Source organism: Labrus bergylta, chromosome 7 (assembly GCF_963930695.1).
Source record: "Labrus bergylta chromosome 7, fLabBer1.1, whole genome shotgun sequence".
In the NCBI taxonomy this organism is placed as follows: domain Eukaryota; kingdom Metazoa; phylum Chordata; class Actinopteri; order Labriformes; family Labridae; genus Labrus; species Labrus bergylta.
Window position 1 is genome coordinate 5826684 of NC_089201.1, and position 21505 is coordinate 5848188.

Sequence of the window (21505 nt, forward strand, 5' to 3'; positions counted from 1 at the left end):
AGGACGCGCCCCCTTAGTAGTCCTGTACTATGAGCTCTGTCAGTGCACTTGTCATTTTAATCGTTGTTAAAAACTGATAGTATTTGGGTTTCTCTGCGATCTGCTAAAATAATCCTGGCGGTATTGATATATTCAAGTGCTACTCGGAGTTTCCCATTTAGGTGACCGTTCATCCAACTGCGGCATGTTAAAGGATTTACATCGTAATCTGAATACAACACGCACGCTCCTCTAAAAGGTCATATTTAACTGCTTAAAACTAAAATAGACCGCTCTGAATTTTCTAGATCAAAAACTCACCTTTCTGATATTTCAGTCACCTTGACGTGAATTTTCCAGTTGAAATATCACTTTTCCGATTATTGAGACAACACCTGAATGCAGCGTGTGTTTTATTTTGAACATAGTGAGCGGACGTGGTGAAGCTAGCTTGACGTGCTCTTCCTATAGTTTCTTTTCTGTTTACTGGGCTGTGAAAGAGGTCGAAAAGAAGATTTGTTTACTGACTTTTACATTAACAAAGAAGATCGAGGAACAGCCATGGCTCTCACCGATGCTGACGTTCAAAAACAGGTAAAGACTACAACGTTAGACCCGTAATGGTTAAGTTTAGTCAGCTGCGTAATCTGCAACCAACACGAACTATTTTACACTTTTTACATATTTATATTCATCTTAAAGTTATTATACATGTATTAATGGATCCTGTTATTTCATATGTGTGTTTAAAGTTGAAAATAATCTGCACTTTTACGTTAATGTTACAGTAATGTTATTTTAAAGGGGACATTATGAACAATCCACTTCTCGAGTGTTTTTGAACATATATTGGGGTAACCTGAGTGTCTGCTGACCCACAAAATGTGAAATAAATCCATCCAGTCCTTTGTTTGTGGTCTGCATAAGTCTTACAACACAGAGAAAAATGCTCTGTTTCAAATGTGCTGTCCTTGTGATGTCACAGTGGGATTCCTTTCACTATCCACTTTACCTTAACCCCGGGGAAACATCATGAGGTTAAGGAAAGATGTTAGGAGAATTCATAAAGGACTTAGGGAAAGGAGATCTCGTTGCTCTGACAATCCGACCACATTTCCACTAGGCGACGTCATGAAATGCGACGGGTTAATGACGTGGGTCCGCCGTGTTGAAACTACAATGTTCAGAAAATGGACTACTAAAAGATTATCTAAAAAACTTTCCCCTGTGCCTTCTTACCGGTGAAATAATCCTTAATTACCACAAGGTTGGGATTGAAATAAAATAAATATAGACCACCAGGCTACAAATAAGAAAAGTGAAACCATCAGCTTCCGGTCCACTCAGAAATCAACATCAAACTAAATATGATTGTATGAAATTAATTGTTACATTTATGTAAGATATAACCTACACATAATGTTTTAATCATACAAATGTACAACTGCACAGCATTCTCAAGTGAATGAAATATGTTGAATGAAACATCATCTGGATAAAAATGTATTTTATCTTTTTATCTTTTACATGATCTGTGTCACTTTACAATCATCGTTCATTTCCGTGAGCGGTCAGATGCGCGACTCGCTTTAAATGTTGCGGTCGCAAGGAATTGAGGGGCGGCATATCTCATCTCCTTTGGTAAAGGATGGTCCAGTGTATCCTATGCTAAAGGAGGTTATGAAGGAAGCATTGACCCACCTTTCCTTAACTTTTAGAGACTTCAAACGGCTCTTATCATGGCCGCCACTTAAATGCTTCCGGGTCATTTCACTCGGTTAGGAACCTTCCTAAGCAAAAATGACAATTCGAACGCACCCCAAAACTTTTCAGCAGGTCTGCCATTTTTATTCTCGCTAGCGAAGGAGTGATGTCTACCGGGAAAACTCGGGGGGGTCATTACATTTAAAGAGACACACACCAAAATGGAGCGTTCTGAGAGAGCTGGTTTATATAGGGTCACAAACCTCCTCTGGTGCTTGATTCATGTTATATTTTGACCACAGCACAGCACAGATGTTTCATTTGGACCATATGAGTCTTGTTGTTTTCATTACTTCAGCAGAACTGGGCTCCCATAGTTTCAGTAAGAAAATGCCTGTTTTAAATCTTTCTAATTGCTTGGTGTTTGCTTGTTTCAAGTTGACATTATTTCATGGTTAAAGTTTGGACTAACTATTTAGTCTCCTGTGGCAGATCAAGCACATGATGGGCTTCATCGAGCAGGAGGCCAAAGAGAAGGTGGAGGAAATTGATGCAAAGGTAATTGAAGTCCGTCCGTCTGCTGTCTTGTGATTCTCCGTTGCATTGAGCAGTCATAGGCTTTTGTGAAAAGACTGGTCTATTTACAGGCGGAGGAGGAGTTCAACATCGAGAAAGGTCGCCTGGTGCAGACTCAGCGAGTGAAAATCATGCAATACTACGAGAAGAAAGAGAAGCAGATCGAACAACATAAGAAAATGTAAGTTTTTACTTATTTATCAGTGTTTCCCCTAAGTTTACAGCGTTGGGGGGGTGGGGACAAACCGACACGACAACACAAACACTTGAAGGAATCTCGGTGTTCATGTGTTACTTTTGTAACATGAGGGTCCGATGTGTGCTGGATGGATCACTCTAGTTCAGAGAAACAGAAGGATGGAGACGGATAACTTTCTCAGCAGCACTTTACTGTCATCCACATTGTTCTGCTACACAACAACACTTCCTTGTTCCTCATCACATGTCCCGTCATTAGCCAATCAGAGGTTAGGAAGATTAAACTCAAGGCAAACATTATGACAATCACAGAAGTTGATTCAATATAATTTGGTCACAGTTACTAGATGCTACTGCAAACATTAAAACATGTAAATATATCAATATTAACTTTGTAAACTCAAATATGTAAATAGTTCACTGAATAAATGTTAACTTATTTTTAACTTAAACTTAAATACATGGATTAACTCAAATATATTAATTTACTTCTTTTTTAAATCTTACACTTTTAAATGACTTCTTTCCATGATTTCTGACTCTATCCACTATCCTATCCCTACAATAAAGGCACAAAAAGCCCAAAAATAAATCTTTTTTTTTTACTTGGCCTTCAGGGGCGGCAGGGGGGAGGGGGGGGGTCCAATATAATGGTAGGGGAAACACTGTTTATGGTCAGTTTAGGAAAGAATGCAAGCAGCAATGTGGAGTCATAGCATAAACAGTGCCAGCAATGTTTATCGCTGCGCGATATATCGTTTCAGCATCGTCATCGTGATGTGCGCAATAGTCACACCACAAGGACATGCGATGTGAAGAAGAAGAAAAAAATCTGTCTGGAGCCGAAAAATATAGGCTAGTGGAGCCTTTCAGTTAAGTTTATGTAGCCTTTCTACGCCCATTCACATTACTAATATATCTAAATAAGCATACATTTATATATTTTACCACATTACATGCAACAACTCGCATAGTTAGAACACCTTCTCAGCGCTCTTGTCATCTCACCTGCTGTTATCAGGATCGGGCAGAGCGCCGTGCAGTGTGAGTGGTCGAGCGACTGAGAGAGAGGGAGCGGTGAATGTGAGCGGAGCAGAGCAGGGATGTTGACAATCTGACAGTTTGCTTATAGTTAATATCACACAAGGAGCTATGCTTAACACTTTCGGGGTTAAAGGCAGCGGCTTCCAGATCTGTGCGTTCAAATTTGTCTTCAGTCAGACCGGGCTCTCGGTTTTGTTTTTGAGGTCTAAATTTCGATCTTCTGACCCCGGGGTAGACCCAAAGCTCACTTGAGGGATTATATATCCCTTATGGATTGGGAACACCTCGAAAATCCTCCAGGGGGAGCTGGAAAACATTGCTGGGGAGGAAGTCTGGGACAACTTGATTAGCCTGCTGCCACCGCGACCCGGCCTGGGATAAGAAGAAGGAAATAGATGGATGGATGGACAACAAAAAGGATGACACGGCCCACAATACTGCTGACGCTGCAACAATTCACATGTCAATCTCGCAATCCATTTTACTGTCACTCGTGAACAAGACTCGAGATGCTTGAATTCCTTCGCTTGAGGCAGAGATCCTCCCCCGGGTTGGGAGTGAGTCTCCTTTTGTTGTCTGTATGAATTTCACAAATCATTTAAATTTAGTCTTGATAGTTGACTTTATTACAACCCTGGTAATTTACTACTTTAAGTCATATTGTGGAGTCTGCTGTAGACTCTCACCTGGCAGGTAGCTCAAAAAGGTGATGACTTGTTTGTCATGCAGAGTGAACTCTTCAAACATTGAGCTGTGTGGATTAGAAACACAAAGCTCATCCTTGTCTAAATGCCTCCTCTTCACTCTCTCCTTGAAGCGACCTTCATTTATTTATTGACTTTTCTTTACTCTCCTGCAGACAGATGTCCAACCTGTTGAACCAGGCGAGGCTGAGGGTGCTGAAGGCCCGAGAAGACATGATCATGGTGAGAGGTCAAAGCTCGTACCGAACACATATTCACACATCACTTTCATGTTACATGGACACATATGCCATCTATTATGATCCAATCAGAAGTGATACTGTGAAGTGTTCCTTATATGAACATCTGTTATGACCAGTGTAGGGGAAACCAGCCGGAGCACAACCTCTTCTTGACCCTCTTCTTCCTCACTCCAAATGATAAAACGCAATCAAACATATTTATAGTCCACAATATTCTATGTATTTACAGAATCCACAAAATGAATCAAACTTCAGGGAGAGCACCGGTAAAATGATAAACATGAAGTTGAAACCCAAACTATCCTACCTCAAATAAAGCAAAGCAAAAAAGAAAATAGAGGCATCTTGCCGAACTCCCTAACAGGAAAACAGGAGAAAATATGAATCAAAAGACAAAAGGCTACTCTCCCCTTCAACACAATCAGGACTGAACATAGTTATCACAACATCTTAATCTAACGAACACACAAAGTTTTCTCTATTCACTCAACGTCTCTCATTTGAGGTGAGGTAGAAGGAGCGCAGCGTTGAACTTCTGCCGCTACTTTTTAGAATCGGGCGCCCTCGGCTGTGCTCCAATAAAGCTCTCGCACACAGCACCGGCCTCGGTCCAATCACTGGCCAGCGCATCCCAGCAGCTTTTCCTAAAGCTTGAAGTGTACTGCGAGGAACAAGCAGCAGACCCTGATCAGAAGACCTCAGAGTCCTGCTGGTGTAGTGTGGCTCTGAAAGTTCTTTGATATAAGCGGATTCTGAAATGAATGAGAAGCCTGTGCAAAGACTTGAGGATGGGTGTGACATGACGCCTTTTAGGAGATTTTGTTACCAGCTTATCAACTGTCCTATCTCTAAAATAGAGGCTTAAAAAAGTTGTCTAATGTATGGAAGGCTTTAATAAATAAATATAAGGTAGAATAATCTTTATAAATATTTTCTAATTTGATCTAGCTCCACAATCTCTCAGTTCCAATATTTCTGGGAAAACTCAGGCTTTATCTTCTGTTTCCTGTGTTGTTGCTGTGTTCATGTCTCAGGACTTGTTGAACGAGGCTCGTCAAAAACTCACAGAGACTGTCAAGGATCCTGTGAGGTACTCGGCCCTGTTGGAAGGCCTGGTGCTTCAGGTAACATATCCCACCTCTCACATGTTACCGTACAGTTCCATCAGCTTTTTGTTCTTCTTTTTTTTATGTCTCCTGAGTTTCTGCTTTCACTTTTCAGGGATTTTATCAACTGCTGGAACCAAAGGTGACGGTTCGCTGCAGACAGCAGGATGTAGAGATGGTTCAGGTGAGGCCCAGCTGACTGATGTGTTGTTTGTTGTGATTATTTATTACAAAGGACGAACAGGAAATGAAAGAGCCCGTGTGTCCTGATATGATGTATTATTTCTGGACAGGCTGCAATCGATAAGAACATCCCGATCTATAAAGACGCAGTGAAGAGCAACATCGTGGTCAGGATCGACCCAGAGCGTTTTCTCTCTTCAGAGATGTAAGATTATTTAATTTACTTCAACATGAACACTTTATGTTTTCTGTAAATCTTTGACAAAGGTGAGGACTTTTGTTTTTACAGCTGCGGAGGAGTTGAAGTGTACAACGCTAACGGGAAGATCAAAGTTTCAAACACGTTGGAGAACAGGCTGGAACTGATAGCTCAACAGGTAAACTACCTTTCATCAACTATCCAAAATCTTCATCCACTAACTTGATAACAAACTAAATGTAGTTTCACCTCTTGGCCTGTAGAGGGCAGCAGTGAGCTGTATTACAGATAGAACAATGATGCTGAACTCAAGTTAACAAACTTTAATGATCTTTATTTTAATCTTGTGAGTACTGATTAGATTTTATAAGAATATTAATTTAACAAACATGAACTTTAAGTTTTAAAAAATCTCAGAGTGAGTCTTAGAGGGAGGAATTAGTATAAAGTGTGAAATGTTTTTTGCTTTGTTCACACCGCTGTAGATGCAGATAGTTTCACTTAAATGGCATCAAATAAAGAGTAAACTTTTATATTTTCACACATTAACTAAGACATGATAACATACTTCCTGGATAGTTTATACAGAGGTCTTTAGGTAAGAACAAACGTCCTCTTGAGTTTTTATTCATAAAAACAATTCAAATATTTGCCATTTTTTATACTAATGCATCACTTTTTCGTACGTGTGCTTTGTGCGGGGCTCAAAGGAGTAAATGTTTGGAACCACTTGTCTATGCAGAAGTTATTTAAAGTGAATTATAAGATGAGTAACTCTGGACAAAGGATGTAATTAATATGTACACAGATAGCATGCTCGTCAAAGGCTGTGTGACTTCAACTTCAAATAACTTAATTCATCCGTTAGGAACTTCAGTTGTGTAAAAGAGCATCAGTGTGCACACAGCTGAGCACAAACAACAAACACACACATATCTACACCCACCGTGCATCAAAAGGGCGCGGAGTGAGTGAAGCTTGTTGGCCGTCACAAATGATGCGTACCAGATCAGAAATAAAGAATTCTAATATGAGTTAAAAAAGAATAAACACTCAAGTTATCTTGTGAAATGTATTAAAAGCATGATATGTAGGTCATGAATAATTGTTATGAGAGTAACCGGTCAGCTGACTTTAAGGTGTAGTTTGTATTGTTTCCTACAGAGAGGCTGCTTGTTTGTAGGATTCAGTAAAATCAGTAAATCTCCCTTTATGTCCAGAAATAAAGAAGAGTATCTTCTGCTTCTGCTTTTGATATTTGATATTTATTTTCTTCCTTCTGCATGTTCTTCTGTTGTGTCCTCACCTCACACCTGACAGATGATGCCTGAAATCAGAGTGAACTTGTTTGGTGCCAACCCCAACCGCAGGTTCATGGATTAACGGCGGCTTTGCAGAAAGGATACAGGCGTGCACAGGTGGTGCATTTCAGGTGACACGAGACCATCTTCATCACAGTGAGCGAGAGTTAGTTTCAATCACCCACCAATCAGGAGGAGGCTCAAAGAGAGCCCTGAATTACTTGTGTTTTTATTTGTGTACTAATGGGCTGAGTCTTCAACAGGTTCTCTTTTTATTTGAACCTCTCGGGGTTTTCCAAAGGACTGCTTTGGATTTTAGATGAAATGCGTTTCATTATAGGAAGTCTGTTGCAATTAAGTTCTTAATAAGAGTAATCAAAGTTAAGGTCACCAAAGACACATTCGTTACATGTTTTCTATATTTTTGTAAACTGACTCAATTCTCTTGTATGTTTGCATATATTTTTTATAAGTATGTGTGCGTGTGTGTGTTGTTCTAAGGCACTTAAAAAAAACAGAGAAATAAATGTGTGACACGGACAAATCCACATGTATGAGATATCTTTATTTACAGCTTGTAAACAAACATTGACTCTCTTTTCTCTCTACGATGAGGAAGATGTAGTAGCCTAGATAAACTAGCCACTAGTCAAAATTTGTCTTGCATTAGAAATGTAAAAAAAAAAAACTTTTAGTGCCACCCAGTGGACTTAAGAAATGGCAAACAGCTGGCGAGCTGCCATACTCCCTCCATGGGTCTTACACATCAAATTGTCCTCGCTGAATCGGACTCAAGAACCAGATCTTTGACTTAACCCCAACGATTCCAGGAAATCTCCTTTAAAAACTATCAGCAATAATAAGGCTTGAATTGCGTTTTTTTTTTTTTTTTTTTTTAAGTTGTTGTGCGCACATCATTTGAAGCAACAAACGTTTTTTCTTTCTTTTAAATGTAACTAAAGCAGTAAATGAGCTTCTCCTGGTTTAGTTCTCTGAGCTGTGGAGAAGAGGAAGGCAAGGCTTCGAGACAGAGGCACAGCAGTGTAACCTGTGGCCTCTAGGCAGGAAGTGAGCTGTGTGTTAGGGTATATTGTGCTGCTAATACGGGGATTAAAGCATTACACGCAGATTATCGAATGACCTTAGAGACTCTGGCAGGCAGCACCTCCCAATCCAGTGAAGGCATCCAAGATTACACCTCAGACCTCACGTATGGAGTGGGAGGAATGCATAACAGGATAGGCAGAAGGAGATTGAGATGCTCTCGCAAAGAAACACGTTTAAAGTTGAAATGATTGACATTTGAAGTCGAGTCAAATACCACGTTTGGACTCTGACATCATGGGTTGTGCAGTTTGATTGAATGGGTAATTGTCACTTACAGTACAGGAGGATGCAGAGGTCTTCGTCATTACTGTATAAAAAAACGATCCGATTGGAAGGCATTTAAATCATGCAGCAGCCCTCTCAGAATAATCCCTCAGAGCCAAGATATATGTTACAGTAACATGCTGGGACAAGACAGCTTGGGACACACACCCAAAGATTAGTCACACTCGTGAACAGGACCCTGTTTGACCTATGGAACCCTGCAGACAGCATGTCAAAACCTACAGAAAGTTGATTAGAGTGAACCCACAGATCCACAAATTAGTAAAAAGAGCCTCTCTTCAAACCTCCCATCATCCTTCCTCCTTTGGTTAGCAGGTCGTGGCCGAGTTTCCCACCCTCTCAGTAGTCACCGTTCACCTAGATGCTGCAGATTAAAGCAGCAAATTATCTGTACAGAGACAACAGAGCCACCGCCACCAATGCCAAAGCTCCGCTATCCCAGCAACCCTAGCGCCGCCTCCCCCACCCCGAGAAAGTAGACACCCTGTGCAATGCCAAAGAGGGGAGCGATGACCAGAGCTCGACACGTTGCACCCTTGAGGAATGCTGATGGGCCCTCCCGCGTCATGATGCGCCTGCAAAAGTGCACCGACAGGAACACGCCAGGAAAGAGAAGAAAAGAGAGGAAACGTTAGAAGGATCTTAAAGTTGTCAAACTTCGATGCCTTGTGTTTCATAATGATACAATCTCAGTTTTGTTTTTTAGTCGATTGTATGCAAAAGTAGGGAAGTAAAAAAAAAAAAAAGTCAGGTCCTCAGTTTGAACCCAGAGCTGCCACAAGCGAGAGGTAGAGAGCAGGTTTGCAAATGCTGACAGTTCCTTTTGGTGTCTTACAAAGACACAAAGAGAGTAGAGGAGGCGACTGGCCATGATGCACACACACATTGGCAATGTTGCCAGTGTGCAGGAATTTTACTGCAATTTGTGGTAATCATAAACAACTAGCCAGTATTTACTGCCTAGAACTTCTATTTTTGTTGCCAAGGTATTAATTCAGGTATCGATATCACTTCATTTTTAAAAGTATCATACTAAAGTCACCATATTTAGATTATTAGTTGACACATTTTTGACAACAATCTTACCGTGTGCAGTCAACAATTCCTCTGTAGGTGTCCTCCCCCTCGCCCTTTTGCAACGTCTGCAGACGAGTCTTTATGACTGAACAGAGAAGCGAGGAGGTTGTTAAATCAGGCAGAGGCGAAAAAATGACATCATAACAAAATGTAAGGTGGTTACAACTCAAATAGAGAAGTCACAAACTGAATTAGTTTGGTAAAAATATTGCAGCTACTGTTTGCTGTCCAACATGTAATCCCAGTGTTTACATTTCTTTCTGATTTAGTGCACCAAAGAATTCCTCAATGTTTCAAAGAGAAGAAAGATTCAGAATTGTTGGTACTTTCACAGATGCACAAACCTCCTGAAAACTTCCTGGAGTTTTTATCAGGTCGAGCTGGAAGTGTGAACACAAAAACAGCCAAATTTTTCTCTCTTGACTTTATCTGAGATTTGTCCTTCCTGTCTCCTTGTACATTTTCCTGAAGTCGGGGTGAGCTGATGTGAGAACGCAGCTGGAAATATTCAGAAAAGTTCACCGCGAGCGAGTGGGAGGGGATGAAGACAGCCAGTGTGATTGCACTGCTTCATTATGTTTTCTTTTTCACTCTTTAGTTGATAAAGTGAACATCTTAAACTTCACATAACGCTGATATACTTGGATATAAGGGTAAGAGTTCATATCATAGTGTTGGACTGTGTTACTCCATCTTTTTACATCATGCCTCTTGTGACTCTCCCACCTGACGGGGGCAGTCTCCCACCGTGAGGTGCATGTGTTAACGTGTGAACGAGCAAGAGGGATATATTTCAGGGACAGCCTGTCTGAAGACATTTTCAGGAGTGTACATGTGAAAACAGCTTCAGTGAGTTTTATATTTGCCGGTTAAAAGAGAGCAGGATGAGATTTTTAACTTCTTTACTGCTTACACTCGTACAGGACAAAATCAGCAGAGAGATCAGACTAACTGCTTTGTCCACAGCAAAGAAAAAGTTCCTCACAGGAGCTTTGAGACGATACTGACGACGTCGTATCGTATCAAACATCAACATTTGTTCCTTTCAGAACACGTGGGGTTTAGTGACCAAACCTTTGAAGAAAAGTTTGATTGCATTGAACTTAGGAAGAGGTCGTTTCTACTTTGGAAAGGTGCGTAGTTAAACTTTAAATAAAGTGATGGACGCAAACACACTGTTTATCTTTACTAACAGCGGAGTCCCTGTAATCATCGTTCTTAACCTGCCTGTTATTTGTCCAACTCACCATCCAGTGGTGTCACAGCCACAGCTGCCACAGAGCCCGCGCTGCAGCCCGCCAAAAAGGACTGCCAGAACGGCGCCCGGGCATGCACATCCCCCCGACCTGGCACACTTTCCCGGCCCAGAGAGTTTAGGTTGGCAAACAGCGGGAAGTATATCATTGAGAAGGGGACATCCCTGAAAATATAGTTTGAATAAACGTCAGATTAAATGAGCTGGAAAGGAAACAGAGGGAGAGAGGTTGCATAGATGTTCTGGACTGAAAACAAAGTGGGAGGAGTCACAAGAGAAAACATACATGGCCCCATTCAATGCAGCACAGTTGCAGACATAGCTGCAGGAAGCTATTGATCAGTGTTGATTGTATTAGGTGTCAGGAAATACAACAAACGCTGTATGAGTTATGCAATGAAATAACAAAAGCTCATTGAATCAGCGATGACAGAGAGAAAGAACCAGAGAGCATCACGTCAGCGGTCGGGCGTGGTTTTAAACTTCATGGACTAAGTGACATGAGGAAGATCAAAGAGACAAGTGATGTGTAACAGATGTGTAATAATGTCATAGAAAGCACTGATAGTATGCCCCCACAGTGAGCCGCTTAAGTTAGCAGTAAAAACGACTTTCACTCATGTATTGTCGTTTTGTGGTTACCTCATTAAGGTGGCTCCGGCCCCCCTGTACAGGCCCGCCAGTCCTCGAGTCTTCAGCAGCTCCACAGTGATGCTCGTGGCTGAGGATCGAGGTGGAGGGTTCCGTCGTGCTGGTGGGGGGGCCACCAACGATGGAACTGGACCAGGAGCGGCAGCCTGAGCGGGAGTTTGAACCGGCCTCTGGGCGGCTGAGGGTTAAACACAGACGGAGCCAGGTTAGACAAACACACACAGGCTGATGATTTACTTAGAGAGGATGGACGATGGGTGGTCTCTAGACAGGAAGTGTGAAAAGACTTTAGTGCACTGCGTCCTTTTGCACAGACTCTGAAGGTCAACACACTGCGTCTTCATAAGTGCACAACGACAACAAATAGAAACTCTGAGGACAAGCTTACCGAGCCGTCCAGCGTCCTGCAGCTGGATCTTCAGCATCTCCATGGGAGTGGTAACTACCACCTGACAGGTCCCCGCCCCGCAACCCGCCAGTACCTCCCCCCACAGGGGCAAATGGCTGCGAACACAAAAGAGTCACAAAGCATTAACAACACAACAGGATTAGTTTTCTTAGCAACGTGCTATACGCCCATATAGGGATTTTTCATACCTCAAAAACTGAAATCTTACCACCTGTATCCGTCCTATTTTTATTAGAAATCTCATTACTCTTTTCACCTGACAAGTCCAGATAAACACATTTTTTGAAGATGTAAAAAGCACAAATGAGGCTTTAAATATGCAAAGAATTTGGACTTGTTGAGAGTTGAAATGAGAAGTCACTTCACAAGGTGTCTTGCTCCATTTGCAGATATGTTTTACTAATTACAGGTAATTCATGCCTTCTTTTTGGCCTTTAATATCTCCATTGAGATGTGTACCTGGACTTCTCAGCTGAATGTGGCTTATATTAAGTGTACTGAGATATATCTGATTAGATATGAGACAAGTACACTTCAATTTTTTAGGAAAACCAATGTGCCCAAGATTGAGACAAAGTGTGCTGGAAGGAGTTTGTTTACTAGTGAAGTTTAAAGACACATCAACATTCTTCAACTTTTGTGTTAACTTTGATGTTTGACTGAAATTTAAAAGAAAACTTAACACTGAAGAACGAGTTGGACGAACTCGATCTACTTAGGTTGCTTATTATAACAAACATGCTTTAGGTTTGTCAGGTTAGCAGAATTTTAATGGTCACATATTATGCAAAATCCACTTCACCATGTTTCTCTAACTCTAATATGTGTCTCTAGTCTGTCTTCAAACCCCCATGATGAGAAAAGTCCATCCTCTCCGTCTTCTGCCTGCTCCACTTTTCAGAAAATATGTGCTCAAACAGGCTGTTTGGAGATTTTCCCTTTATGACATCACAAAGGGCAGTAACCCCTCCCCCAGGTGGGTGACACTCCCACAGCTAGGTGTTTGTTCTGCCCCCTGAGTCTGCCTTCTCAATAGGGCATGGAGCGAGAAAGCCAGAGACACCCAAGCCCTTCCAGAGAGGGGCGTGGTCAGACACAGCTCATTTACATATTTAAAGGTACAGACACAGAAACAGCCTGTTCTGAGCAGGGCTGAAATAGAGGGGTTTATAGGCATGATCAAATACAGGATCAGAGTGGATTTAGAACAAGAAACTTCACACACATGTTTTGAGGAGCTCTGAGACTTATTTACACACATTTTCTGAAAAGTGGAGCAGGCAAAAAATGGAGAGGATGGACTTTTCTCTTCATTTGTAGACGGACTAGAGACACATATTAGTGTTAGAGAAACATGGTGAAGTTAGAAGTTAAAAAAGCAGGAACGTTGAGGGATTAGTTGCTATTGATCGACGTCAACAACAGCTCTAAAAACTGAGTATGAAGACATCCAGACAAAATCCTTTAGCTGCCTGTGACCTTGTAAATCTTGCTCACCTTTGAGAAGGGATGTACAAAATCCAAAGTTTGATTGAACCCATGTTATTGCACACCCCTTTTCTGACAGAAAATGGCAGATTATCTCATTTGTGTTAAACCAAGTCTGAAGTGTAATGAACTAAATGTAATAACCTGGACCCCTCACTGAGCTGTAGATTATTTTCATGTAGCTTTATTTTGTGATTTGGAGTGTTGAGAAAACTTTATTTACCCATCCTTAGAGAGCTTCTGCCTGAAGACGTCATTAGCCGCCAGCTTGATGGCTTTTTCTGGCGTGACAAGAGTGAGGTTCACTGCAGCGCCTGCAGAACACAAACAGGGCCGATGACTGTGAAACACTGAAGCTTCCACTGAGAAACACAGCAAGAACAAACCTACACCGCGGCTTACGGCTCGACAGCGGGGGCAGACAGCCACAGGTTATAAAGACAAAAGGCTGAGCGCTTACAGGGGGGAACAACAGCGAGCGTGGGAGGTAAGATTAAGCTTATAGTAAAGCACACTTATAGTGTTTGTCACGGGGATTAGAAATGCAAAGAATACCTCTGTAGCATCCAAAATAGCCCTCTGAGCGAACCGTCTTTGCCAGGCAGTCCAGCCTTTAAAGACAAAGAGGAAAACATTGTTATGAACAAGGAGTGAGATCCTTTAAAACATGAAAATAATGTTCATCTCTTCAGGTCAAAGCATCATTGTGTAAAAACAGCAGCTCTGGTGAAGTTCTTTTTATTTGTCTGCGGAAAAACAGCAACATCCGGCCTTGTGATTCTGGCCTTTGGGGGAATAAGTTATCCCAGGCCGTGTCTCCATGTGTGACTCAGTGGAAAACCACAGTCTGAAATGTTTGTGCTGGTAAACACATGATGACCACGCCCTCTCATCCTGCAGTATTGATGCTCAGCAGACTGAAATCAGAGTCAGTGTGTCTTTTAAGGACACTGGCGTCATTAATGTGACTCTAATGATCTTTTTTTTTTCAGTGAAACTTCATCTCAAGCTGACGTTCTGGAGCACCAGATCTTTCATGTGGACTTGATTGAACAAACTAAATCTGTGCATGCAATCTGTTTTTCAAATTCACCACTTAAGCTGAGTAAAACACTCACTCTCTGCAGCCACAGGTCTATTTTATCTCGTCTGTGAGTTCAGCACAAACGGACACAAATATGGGTCCAAATGTGCGGAGAGTGTGTTTTCGTTTTTTCTAGCTCCGCCTTCTGAGATTCAGTCGGAAAGTATGTGAGTAGGAATCAAATTACGACTTGTTTGAAGCTCAAATTATAGAGTGCTGTTTACACTGCAAAAAAACTCAAATCTTATCAAGTCTGTTTGTCAAAAATATCTCTTTACACTTAAAATAAGCCACATTAACCTGACAGGTCCAGATAAACATCTGATCTCTAGAGATGAAAAGCCTAAAGTAAGGCTAGGGTTCCTTGGTTGAAGATGTTTATCTGAACTTGTCAGGTGAATGTGGCTTTTATTTATTTAAAGAGACACTTTTATTATTTTTGTGGGCTTTTTATGCCTTTATGTTAGAGACAGGACAGTGGATAGAGTCAGAAATGGTGGGGAGAGAGAGAGTGGGGAATGACATACGAGGAAGGAGCGACAGGTCGGATTCAAACCTGGGCTGTCCGCTTGGAGGACTGCAGCCGCCGTAAATGAGGCGCTTACTAACCACTAAGCTTCTGGTGCCCCTTAGAGAGATTTTTTTTACTTTAAGTTGGACAATTAAACTTGTTGAGATTGAAGTTTTTGCAGTGAAACATTTGGCAGATTTACAACAATCCACCAGCAGTAGATACACTTCAAAAACTCTTTACAGAAGTATTTGTCTAATTTCATATCAAAAATATCTCTTTTTCACTGACTATAAGGGCACGGTCACACTGGCCATCTGTACCGTGCCCAAGCATGCTTCAACCCTAATGTCCAATTCGTTTGACCAGTGTGACCGCTCCGTATCGCACGGTACACTTCCTTGGCTTTGGCACTCTTCAGAGAGGTGTGCTTCTGCACGGTACACTTCATGCACGAGCACAAGCACGCGGGAACACACCGCTGACAGCCTTCATTATGGAGAAATCCAGAGTTTCATGGCTGTATCTCACTAAAATGACACAATATAAGACACAAAGTAGCTGTCATGTTCTCTGTTGTTCTCCGATGTGCGGCCGCACATCTATTTTATTTTTTAATTTATTTATGGCTGTGTCTGATTAAAATGGCTTAAAATAAGCCGCAAAGTCAATGTTGTTCTCCGATGTGCAGATGCGGACTTGACTGCGCATCTCTTTTTCTCTCTCTCTCTCTCTCGGTATCGGCAAATTTTATCAGATCCACAATTGTATCAGATTTTTTTTTTTTTGGTCCCAAATAATGATATTGGTATCGGCCTCCCGAAATCCCATATCAGTCAGGCACTAGTTCTTACTAATTTAGGAGGTACATCTTACTTCAAGAAACTCGACAGGTAAAATAAGCTTGACCTATTGGAAGATATTTATACTTGTTCCAAGCAATTCAGGCCTCATTTTTGTCTTTTACCTCTTGAAATAATATTTATCTTGACCAGAGACTGTAAATATTAACAGACTAATCCTGAGTGATGTCACCCATCTGTTCCTGCAGGGGGGCTTTGGAGTCCCAGCAGCAGCAGCCGCCATGCTGGAAATGCTGTCTCAGTCTAACTTTCAGTCAACCTAATGACAGGCTGAGCGCTGCAGCTGAGGCGGGTTTTAAGCCTCCTAACGAACGGTTACATCGCACCCGCCTGTCAATCATGTAAGCGACACACCTAACTATGAATAACACGTATCATTCATGAAGTGATGACAACAACTAATCAGACCTATTTGGTTTCTTGTACCAGACTGTAAACATGTTTATTTATGCTGTAAAAACAGCTTTTTTGCCTGGTGTGTATGTGACTTCCAGGGTTCCTGGAGCCAGCCTCTAGTGGACACTCGAAGAACTGCAGGATTTTACACTTCCGCTTTGGCTTCATTTTTCAAGACCAGAGGTTGCTGCTTGATTTGGACTTATCTGGTGAATGTGGCTGATAATAAGTATGAGACATTTTTGGCTAGAAATTATACAAATACATTTGATAAGATTTGAGTTTTTGCAGTGTAATCAAAAGTGGGTGATGGTTTGTCATACATTTGCATGCAGAAACAAAGTATGCAGAGCTTTTGTATTTGTAAAGATAAATAAGAATAAAAGAGGCTTTAGTTCCTTTTTTTTTTATAATCAATCCAGGATGCTGAAGAAGCCCTCGTGTTACGTGGCAGATTAATTACAGTATACCGGGTTAAATCGGGCCAGGGGAGACCTACTCACATTCCTTTGTAGACTTGGACACCCTGCTGGTTCTGAAGGCGTGTCTTGGCCAGGTCAATAGGAAATACACATGTCACACCAACCAGGCCCGCCACGCCCCCATTAATCAGCTTAGCAGGGAGGCTGTGAAGGGATCAACAGACACACGCACACATGCCAGACCCATGCAAACCAAGACATGCAAATGACACGTCCATTCATGAACAAAGATAGAAATAATGCACAAGAGCGCGCACACACACACACACACACAAAGAGAGGATACAAGATCAACATTAACACAGCTGCTGCTTCCACTTAGCGAACACAACTCAATCTGTCTTAAGACGAACAAACGACGGCATCTAAACTTACCTAACCTTCTTCTCTGCCATGCTTCTTCTTCTGTTTGGGCTCCAGGCCCAGGTCCACTACTCCTCACCTCCTCCTCCTCCTCACCTCCTTCTCCTCCTCAGACCTTCTCCTCCTCTTCCTCCTTCGTTTCCTCTTCCCTCTCACGCTTTGGCACGCAGCCCGAAGTATTCACCGCAGCTCAACTCTCACCTGCTAGCCAACTCTCTGCTTCTTTCTCTTTCCTCCTCCTCTCTTCTTCTTCTTCCTTTTTGTGGTCCAGCTGGTTTGGATGCCCTTTTTTTTCAGTTGTGCTCAAAACCACCAATATTTGATCTGTGCCTCCTGGCCAGCCGTTCTGCTCTGATGGACCTCACGCTGAAACCAAATCTCTCTCCCACCACCTGGATACACAAAGACATTCAGAAAACAATGACTGAATATTTTCAAAGCGTGCACGTCACATCAAAGTTTCTCTCTTTTGTATAGCAGGCCAATATTGTCTGTCTCAAAAGCTGTGGTGGATAGACATCTGTGGTGGCTTCAGGAGGGTTTTGTTCCTATGGAGGCTCGACGCACCTCATATTTACTATCCAGTCTTTCAAATCCAGCCTGAATCATTCATAAAAGTGATTAGTGCTGTATCCCAGGACTCCCACACTGAAACAGAACATCTTGAGCCTCTCTAATCTGCAAGCTAAAGGGGATAAGAGTATTTGATCTAGAGACGCGGGTGGAACTGAAAAATGAAGGGCTTACACGTATTCTTTTACCACTTTGGGAATTCAGCGTTTACAAAAGACTCTAAAAGGAGATTTGAGTGGAAGCTGGGGAATTTGTTTGACAAGTTTCTTTTCTTTTCTTTTGCCCTGGAAGTACAATAGCATGCGGTCTAGCCTGAGATCGGCCGATTACAGACATAAATCTGTAAATCTTTACCTGAGCGTTCACACCTCTTAATTTCCTTTACTATGTTACTCTGTTTCTTTTCCTTCTTCACTCCCCTGATTTCCCCCTTCCCTCAGCTGCCTAATTAATCTCTCTCTCTTAATCTCTCCACCTCCATTACGCCTCTATTTTTAACCTGTAAACCTTCACTGTTTTCTCCACAGACAGTAACAGAAACACTCTATTTAACATCACGAGGGTTATCTCGGATGTACATCACCTCTACTCTTTCATCTCCTCGTTTTTTTTTTTCTACCTCACTTTGCATGCTCTGCCTTTTCCAGTGCAGGATCCTAGTCACATTCTGCACATGCCTTCACTGAGCCTCTTTCTGTGAAACTTTCTTTCAGCTCAGCTCCATTCACACACAGTAGTGACCCTGCCAAAACACAGACGAGGGTGCCTCACCCCAAGCGAACCTCCAGCTCTCCCAGACCTCTGTTCCCCCCCCCCGGAAAAAACTGCACTGAAACACCCTGCTCTCACAGTTCACACAGAACCAGCCCCACGAGAAGACAGCTTTCAAAAGAAGTTCATTTTCTTCCATCACAGAGACACATCAGTGGGGAACGGGGATCTTACCTCTGCCGGTGCATCCCACAGACAGGATCAAGCTGTCCACTTTCCTTTCACTCCAACAATGTGTGCAGCAATGGTAGTCAAGCGAGAGCGATCTGAGAGAGCTAGCCGCCACTCAGGGGCCGTTGCACAAACACCAGCATTGTCCTGCTGCCTAAGTCCCTCCCTCTCGTGGTGACTCCCTGTGTGACACAGCCCCGGCAACACAGCTCTGCACTAACACAACTCGACATTAAACTCATGCCTGTGGAGCTTCTGCCACCACACACGCAACCGACTCCACAGGGTCGGACACCCACGATTAAAACTCTGCTCAAAGTATAAAAAGAGAAGTATAAACTGCAAGAAAAAAAAGGGGCTTCACCATCACTAATGAGCTCTCGTTGCAGCAGTCCAAGGATTACATAACACCTCTAAGCACAATGAATGCCACAAATGTTCAGAGACTTACAATTTCTACCAAGGTTACAGTGATATACCAACGTGATTATAACAGTTTTGGTCGTTTTATTAGTGTCAAATATGTCAAAGGAGTTAATTAAAGGACAAGCAGTTATATAAAGACATCAACAAAAAGAGCACGTGACCACCACAGCAACCCCTCGCTGCCCGTAAAGTATTTTCTCATGAGCATCGACTGACATATTGATTCCTTTTGATGGAAAAAACAATTGCTATCAATGATCAGCAGGGAAACACTCATGAAAGATGACTATTTTTTTTTAATCTACCGCTTTAGATTTAAAGCACTTTGTTACACCACACACACCGTTAATTAGAGGTGGAAACAGGAAACTGCATTGGCTCTTGTATCAATATATAGAACTATCTAGAAGACAGAGTGTCTGCCTCTGTAGCCAACAAAGAATGTCAAAGCCGGTGCCGCTTTTATCTACTGCAGTCTATAAAATGACCCTTCCTTTGTTTGGTACAGGCGACAATACGAGGCGGGCGGTTAATCATTTTCAAACCAAACTCGTGCACAGCATAGATGGGAAGGACTTTTACATTGAGAATTTACACCAGAAGGGATATTTAAATGTGCACAAAATAAGGGTATCAATAAACAAATGAAATAACAATTCACTGATCTGCACTGTGGCTGGTAGAGAGGCAGGCAAGAAACCCCTTGATAATACATTTTTGATCTGCAAACTAATCAACACTACATGCATCAGGGCCTCTAATTGAGACCTGCCTTCATTTGTCAAAATGTGCAGCAACACCGGGCTAGTAAAAGGGACTGGGACTTGAATTGGGATGGGCTTTTACTTTACTTTACTAAATACTTAGTTTGACAGTACTTCCCTGGGAAAGAGCTTGGAGAAGGACTTATTAGAGAACATAGACCTCAATGTGACAGAAAATGCAGAAAAAATCCAACTCTGCACGAAACAAAACAATACATTTAAAGTTAATTAATAGGACCTATTCTCAAACGTATGCAGGTGAACGAAGAATCACAGCATGGAGGGAAACTCCTGGAGCACATGGTCGATTCAGTAATTAATAAAATGCACCATATACTGTTTATGCCACCATTTAGAGACAGGACAGAGGATCGAACCAAAAAAGTGGAGTGGAGAGGAGACAGAGCGCAGGGAATTACATGCAGGGACGGGGCAACAGCTCGGATTTGAACCCGGCCCTCAAAAGGAAATGGGGGCATGCATTATCCACTAGGCTAGCGGCACTCCACTGCTGTTTGTTTTTTGTTTTATTTGTTTCATTTTTGTTTTAGTTTATTCTTTCCGCCCTACAAATCATTTCTTGAACTGAATAATTAAATCCAAATGTACTTCGCTGGAGGGCAGAGGTGTACAAAACAGTGATGACAATTTCAAATGTGTAGTAACAATATAGAGAGCTGTGCAAATCCAGTGATAACATATGTTATAGTGCCAATAAGTGTACAGACATATTATCAGCTGACAGACATAATGAGCGGATACACTAATCAAGGGAAATTGAATGTGCAAGGGTAAAATGTAAAAACTTCACAGGAGCAGAACAAGTTACAATTTGGAATAGACAGAGGTGATCAGGATGACAATTAAAGATACTTTACAACATGACACAGGTAAAGCTTTAAAACATTTCCATTCATCAGTTACATAAACTCCTCAAAAAAGTTTTGAAACCTTATTTCGGTCAATAATTTCACCCCTGTAATAATACTAACTGGTGTTGTATTTTATATTGTTGGAAAGCCTAATTAATCACCTTAACAACGAGGTATAACTTGTAAGGACTGTGTATTTGTGGAATGAGCAACACAACTAAACGTGTGGGTAGCACCCCAAAAAAATGTGCCAAAATCCCCTGCAATATTTTTCTGTTGGTATTCACTCCTGTTTTGAGTTTTTGATGATTGCCCTCTCCCACAGTAATAAGGAAAAAACAACACATATTGGCCATTTTTTACATTTTACACTGTCAGGGGCCTTAAAAGCGTGTGGAAGATCCATGCACAGCCACAACAGCTTGGCACCTCCTCCTCATGTTGGTCACCTGGTCACATTTCGGAATGGGATGGCATCCCATTCATCAACCTGGAGTTGTTGAAGGTCAACCTATGTGGTTGTGTTGGTCACTCTAGCACGTACAGCACACCCAAGCTGATCCCATAAGTGGCAGCACTTGAAACTCAACACAGGAGTCAATACCACAAGAACATTGCAGGGGTTTTCTGGTACATTTTTTTGAGGCGCTACCCTCATTCCATGAATGCACAATCCTTACAAGTTATACCTCGTTGTAAAGGTGACTAATCAGGCTGTCCA

At 41.9% G+C, this 21505-nt stretch overlaps 2 protein-coding genes and 1 long non-coding RNA gene across 4 annotated transcripts; 2 read left to right on the top strand and 1 right to left on the bottom strand.

Annotated features, from left to right (window-relative positions):
* Positions 1-385: 385 nt before the first annotated feature.
* Positions 386-7784, top strand: atp6v1e1a (ATPase H+ transporting V1 subunit E1a). Its single transcript, XM_020639786.3, has 9 exons — positions 386-573; positions 2176-2241; positions 2331-2440; positions 4361-4427; positions 5482-5571; positions 5669-5737; positions 5847-5941; positions 6026-6113; positions 7256-7784. The coding sequence occupies exons 1-9, from the start codon at positions 541-543 to the stop codon at positions 7316-7318; spliced, it is 681 nt and encodes a 226-aa protein (XP_020495442.1). The 5' UTR covers positions 386-540; the 3' UTR covers positions 7319-7784.
* On the bottom strand, positions 7785-19011 carry slc25a18 (solute carrier family 25 member 18). The gene is made up of 10 exons (XM_020639785.3): positions 18726-19011; positions 17220-17599; positions 16866-16988; positions 14064-14119; positions 13732-13822; positions 12000-12115; positions 11603-11789; positions 10953-11125; positions 9715-9790; positions 7785-9203 (listed from the first exon to the last, which is right to left on the bottom strand). The coding sequence occupies exons 2-10, from the start codon at positions 17237-17239 to the stop codon at positions 9062-9064; spliced, it is 984 nt and encodes a 327-aa protein (XP_020495441.1). The 5' UTR covers positions 17240-17599; positions 18726-19011; the 3' UTR covers positions 7785-9061.
* LOC136179661 (uncharacterized) lies at positions 11684-16851 on the top strand. 2 transcript variants are annotated; one of them, XR_010666632.1, is made up of 3 exons: positions 11684-11816; positions 16155-16307; positions 16461-16851. It is a non-coding gene; the product is annotated as an uncharacterized lncRNA (long non-coding RNA). The 2 variants fall into 2 exon arrangements; XR_010666631.1 differs by lacking the exon at positions 11684-11816 and adding an exon at positions 12130-13995.
* Positions 19012-21505: the final 2494 nt, after the last annotated feature.

Excerpts from the sequence above, each read along its gene's own strand:
- slc25a18 (XM_020639785.3), bottom strand. The coding sequence starts at position 17,239 with ATGGCAGAGAAGAAGGTTAG. Across the intron at positions 16,989-17,219 it reads ATGGCAGAGAAGAAGGTTAG|CCTCCCTGCTAAGCTGATTA; the intron begins GTAAGTTTAGAT and ends ATCCCTTCACAG. Across the intron at positions 11,790-11,999 it reads GCAGGACGCTGGACGGCTCG|CCGCCCAGAGGCCGGTTCAA; the intron begins GTAAGCTTGTCC and ends TTTAACCCTCAG.
- atp6v1e1a (XM_020639786.3), top strand. The coding sequence starts at position 541 with ATGGCTCTCACCGATGCTGACGTTCAAAAACAG. Across the intron at positions 4,428-5,481 it reads CCCGAGAAGACATGATCATG|GACTTGTTGAACGAGGCTCG; the intron begins GTGAGAGGTCAA and ends TTCATGTCTCAG. Across the intron at positions 5,738-5,846 it reads AGGATGTAGAGATGGTTCAG|GCTGCAATCGATAAGAACAT; the intron begins GTGAGGCCCAGC and ends ATTTCTGGACAG.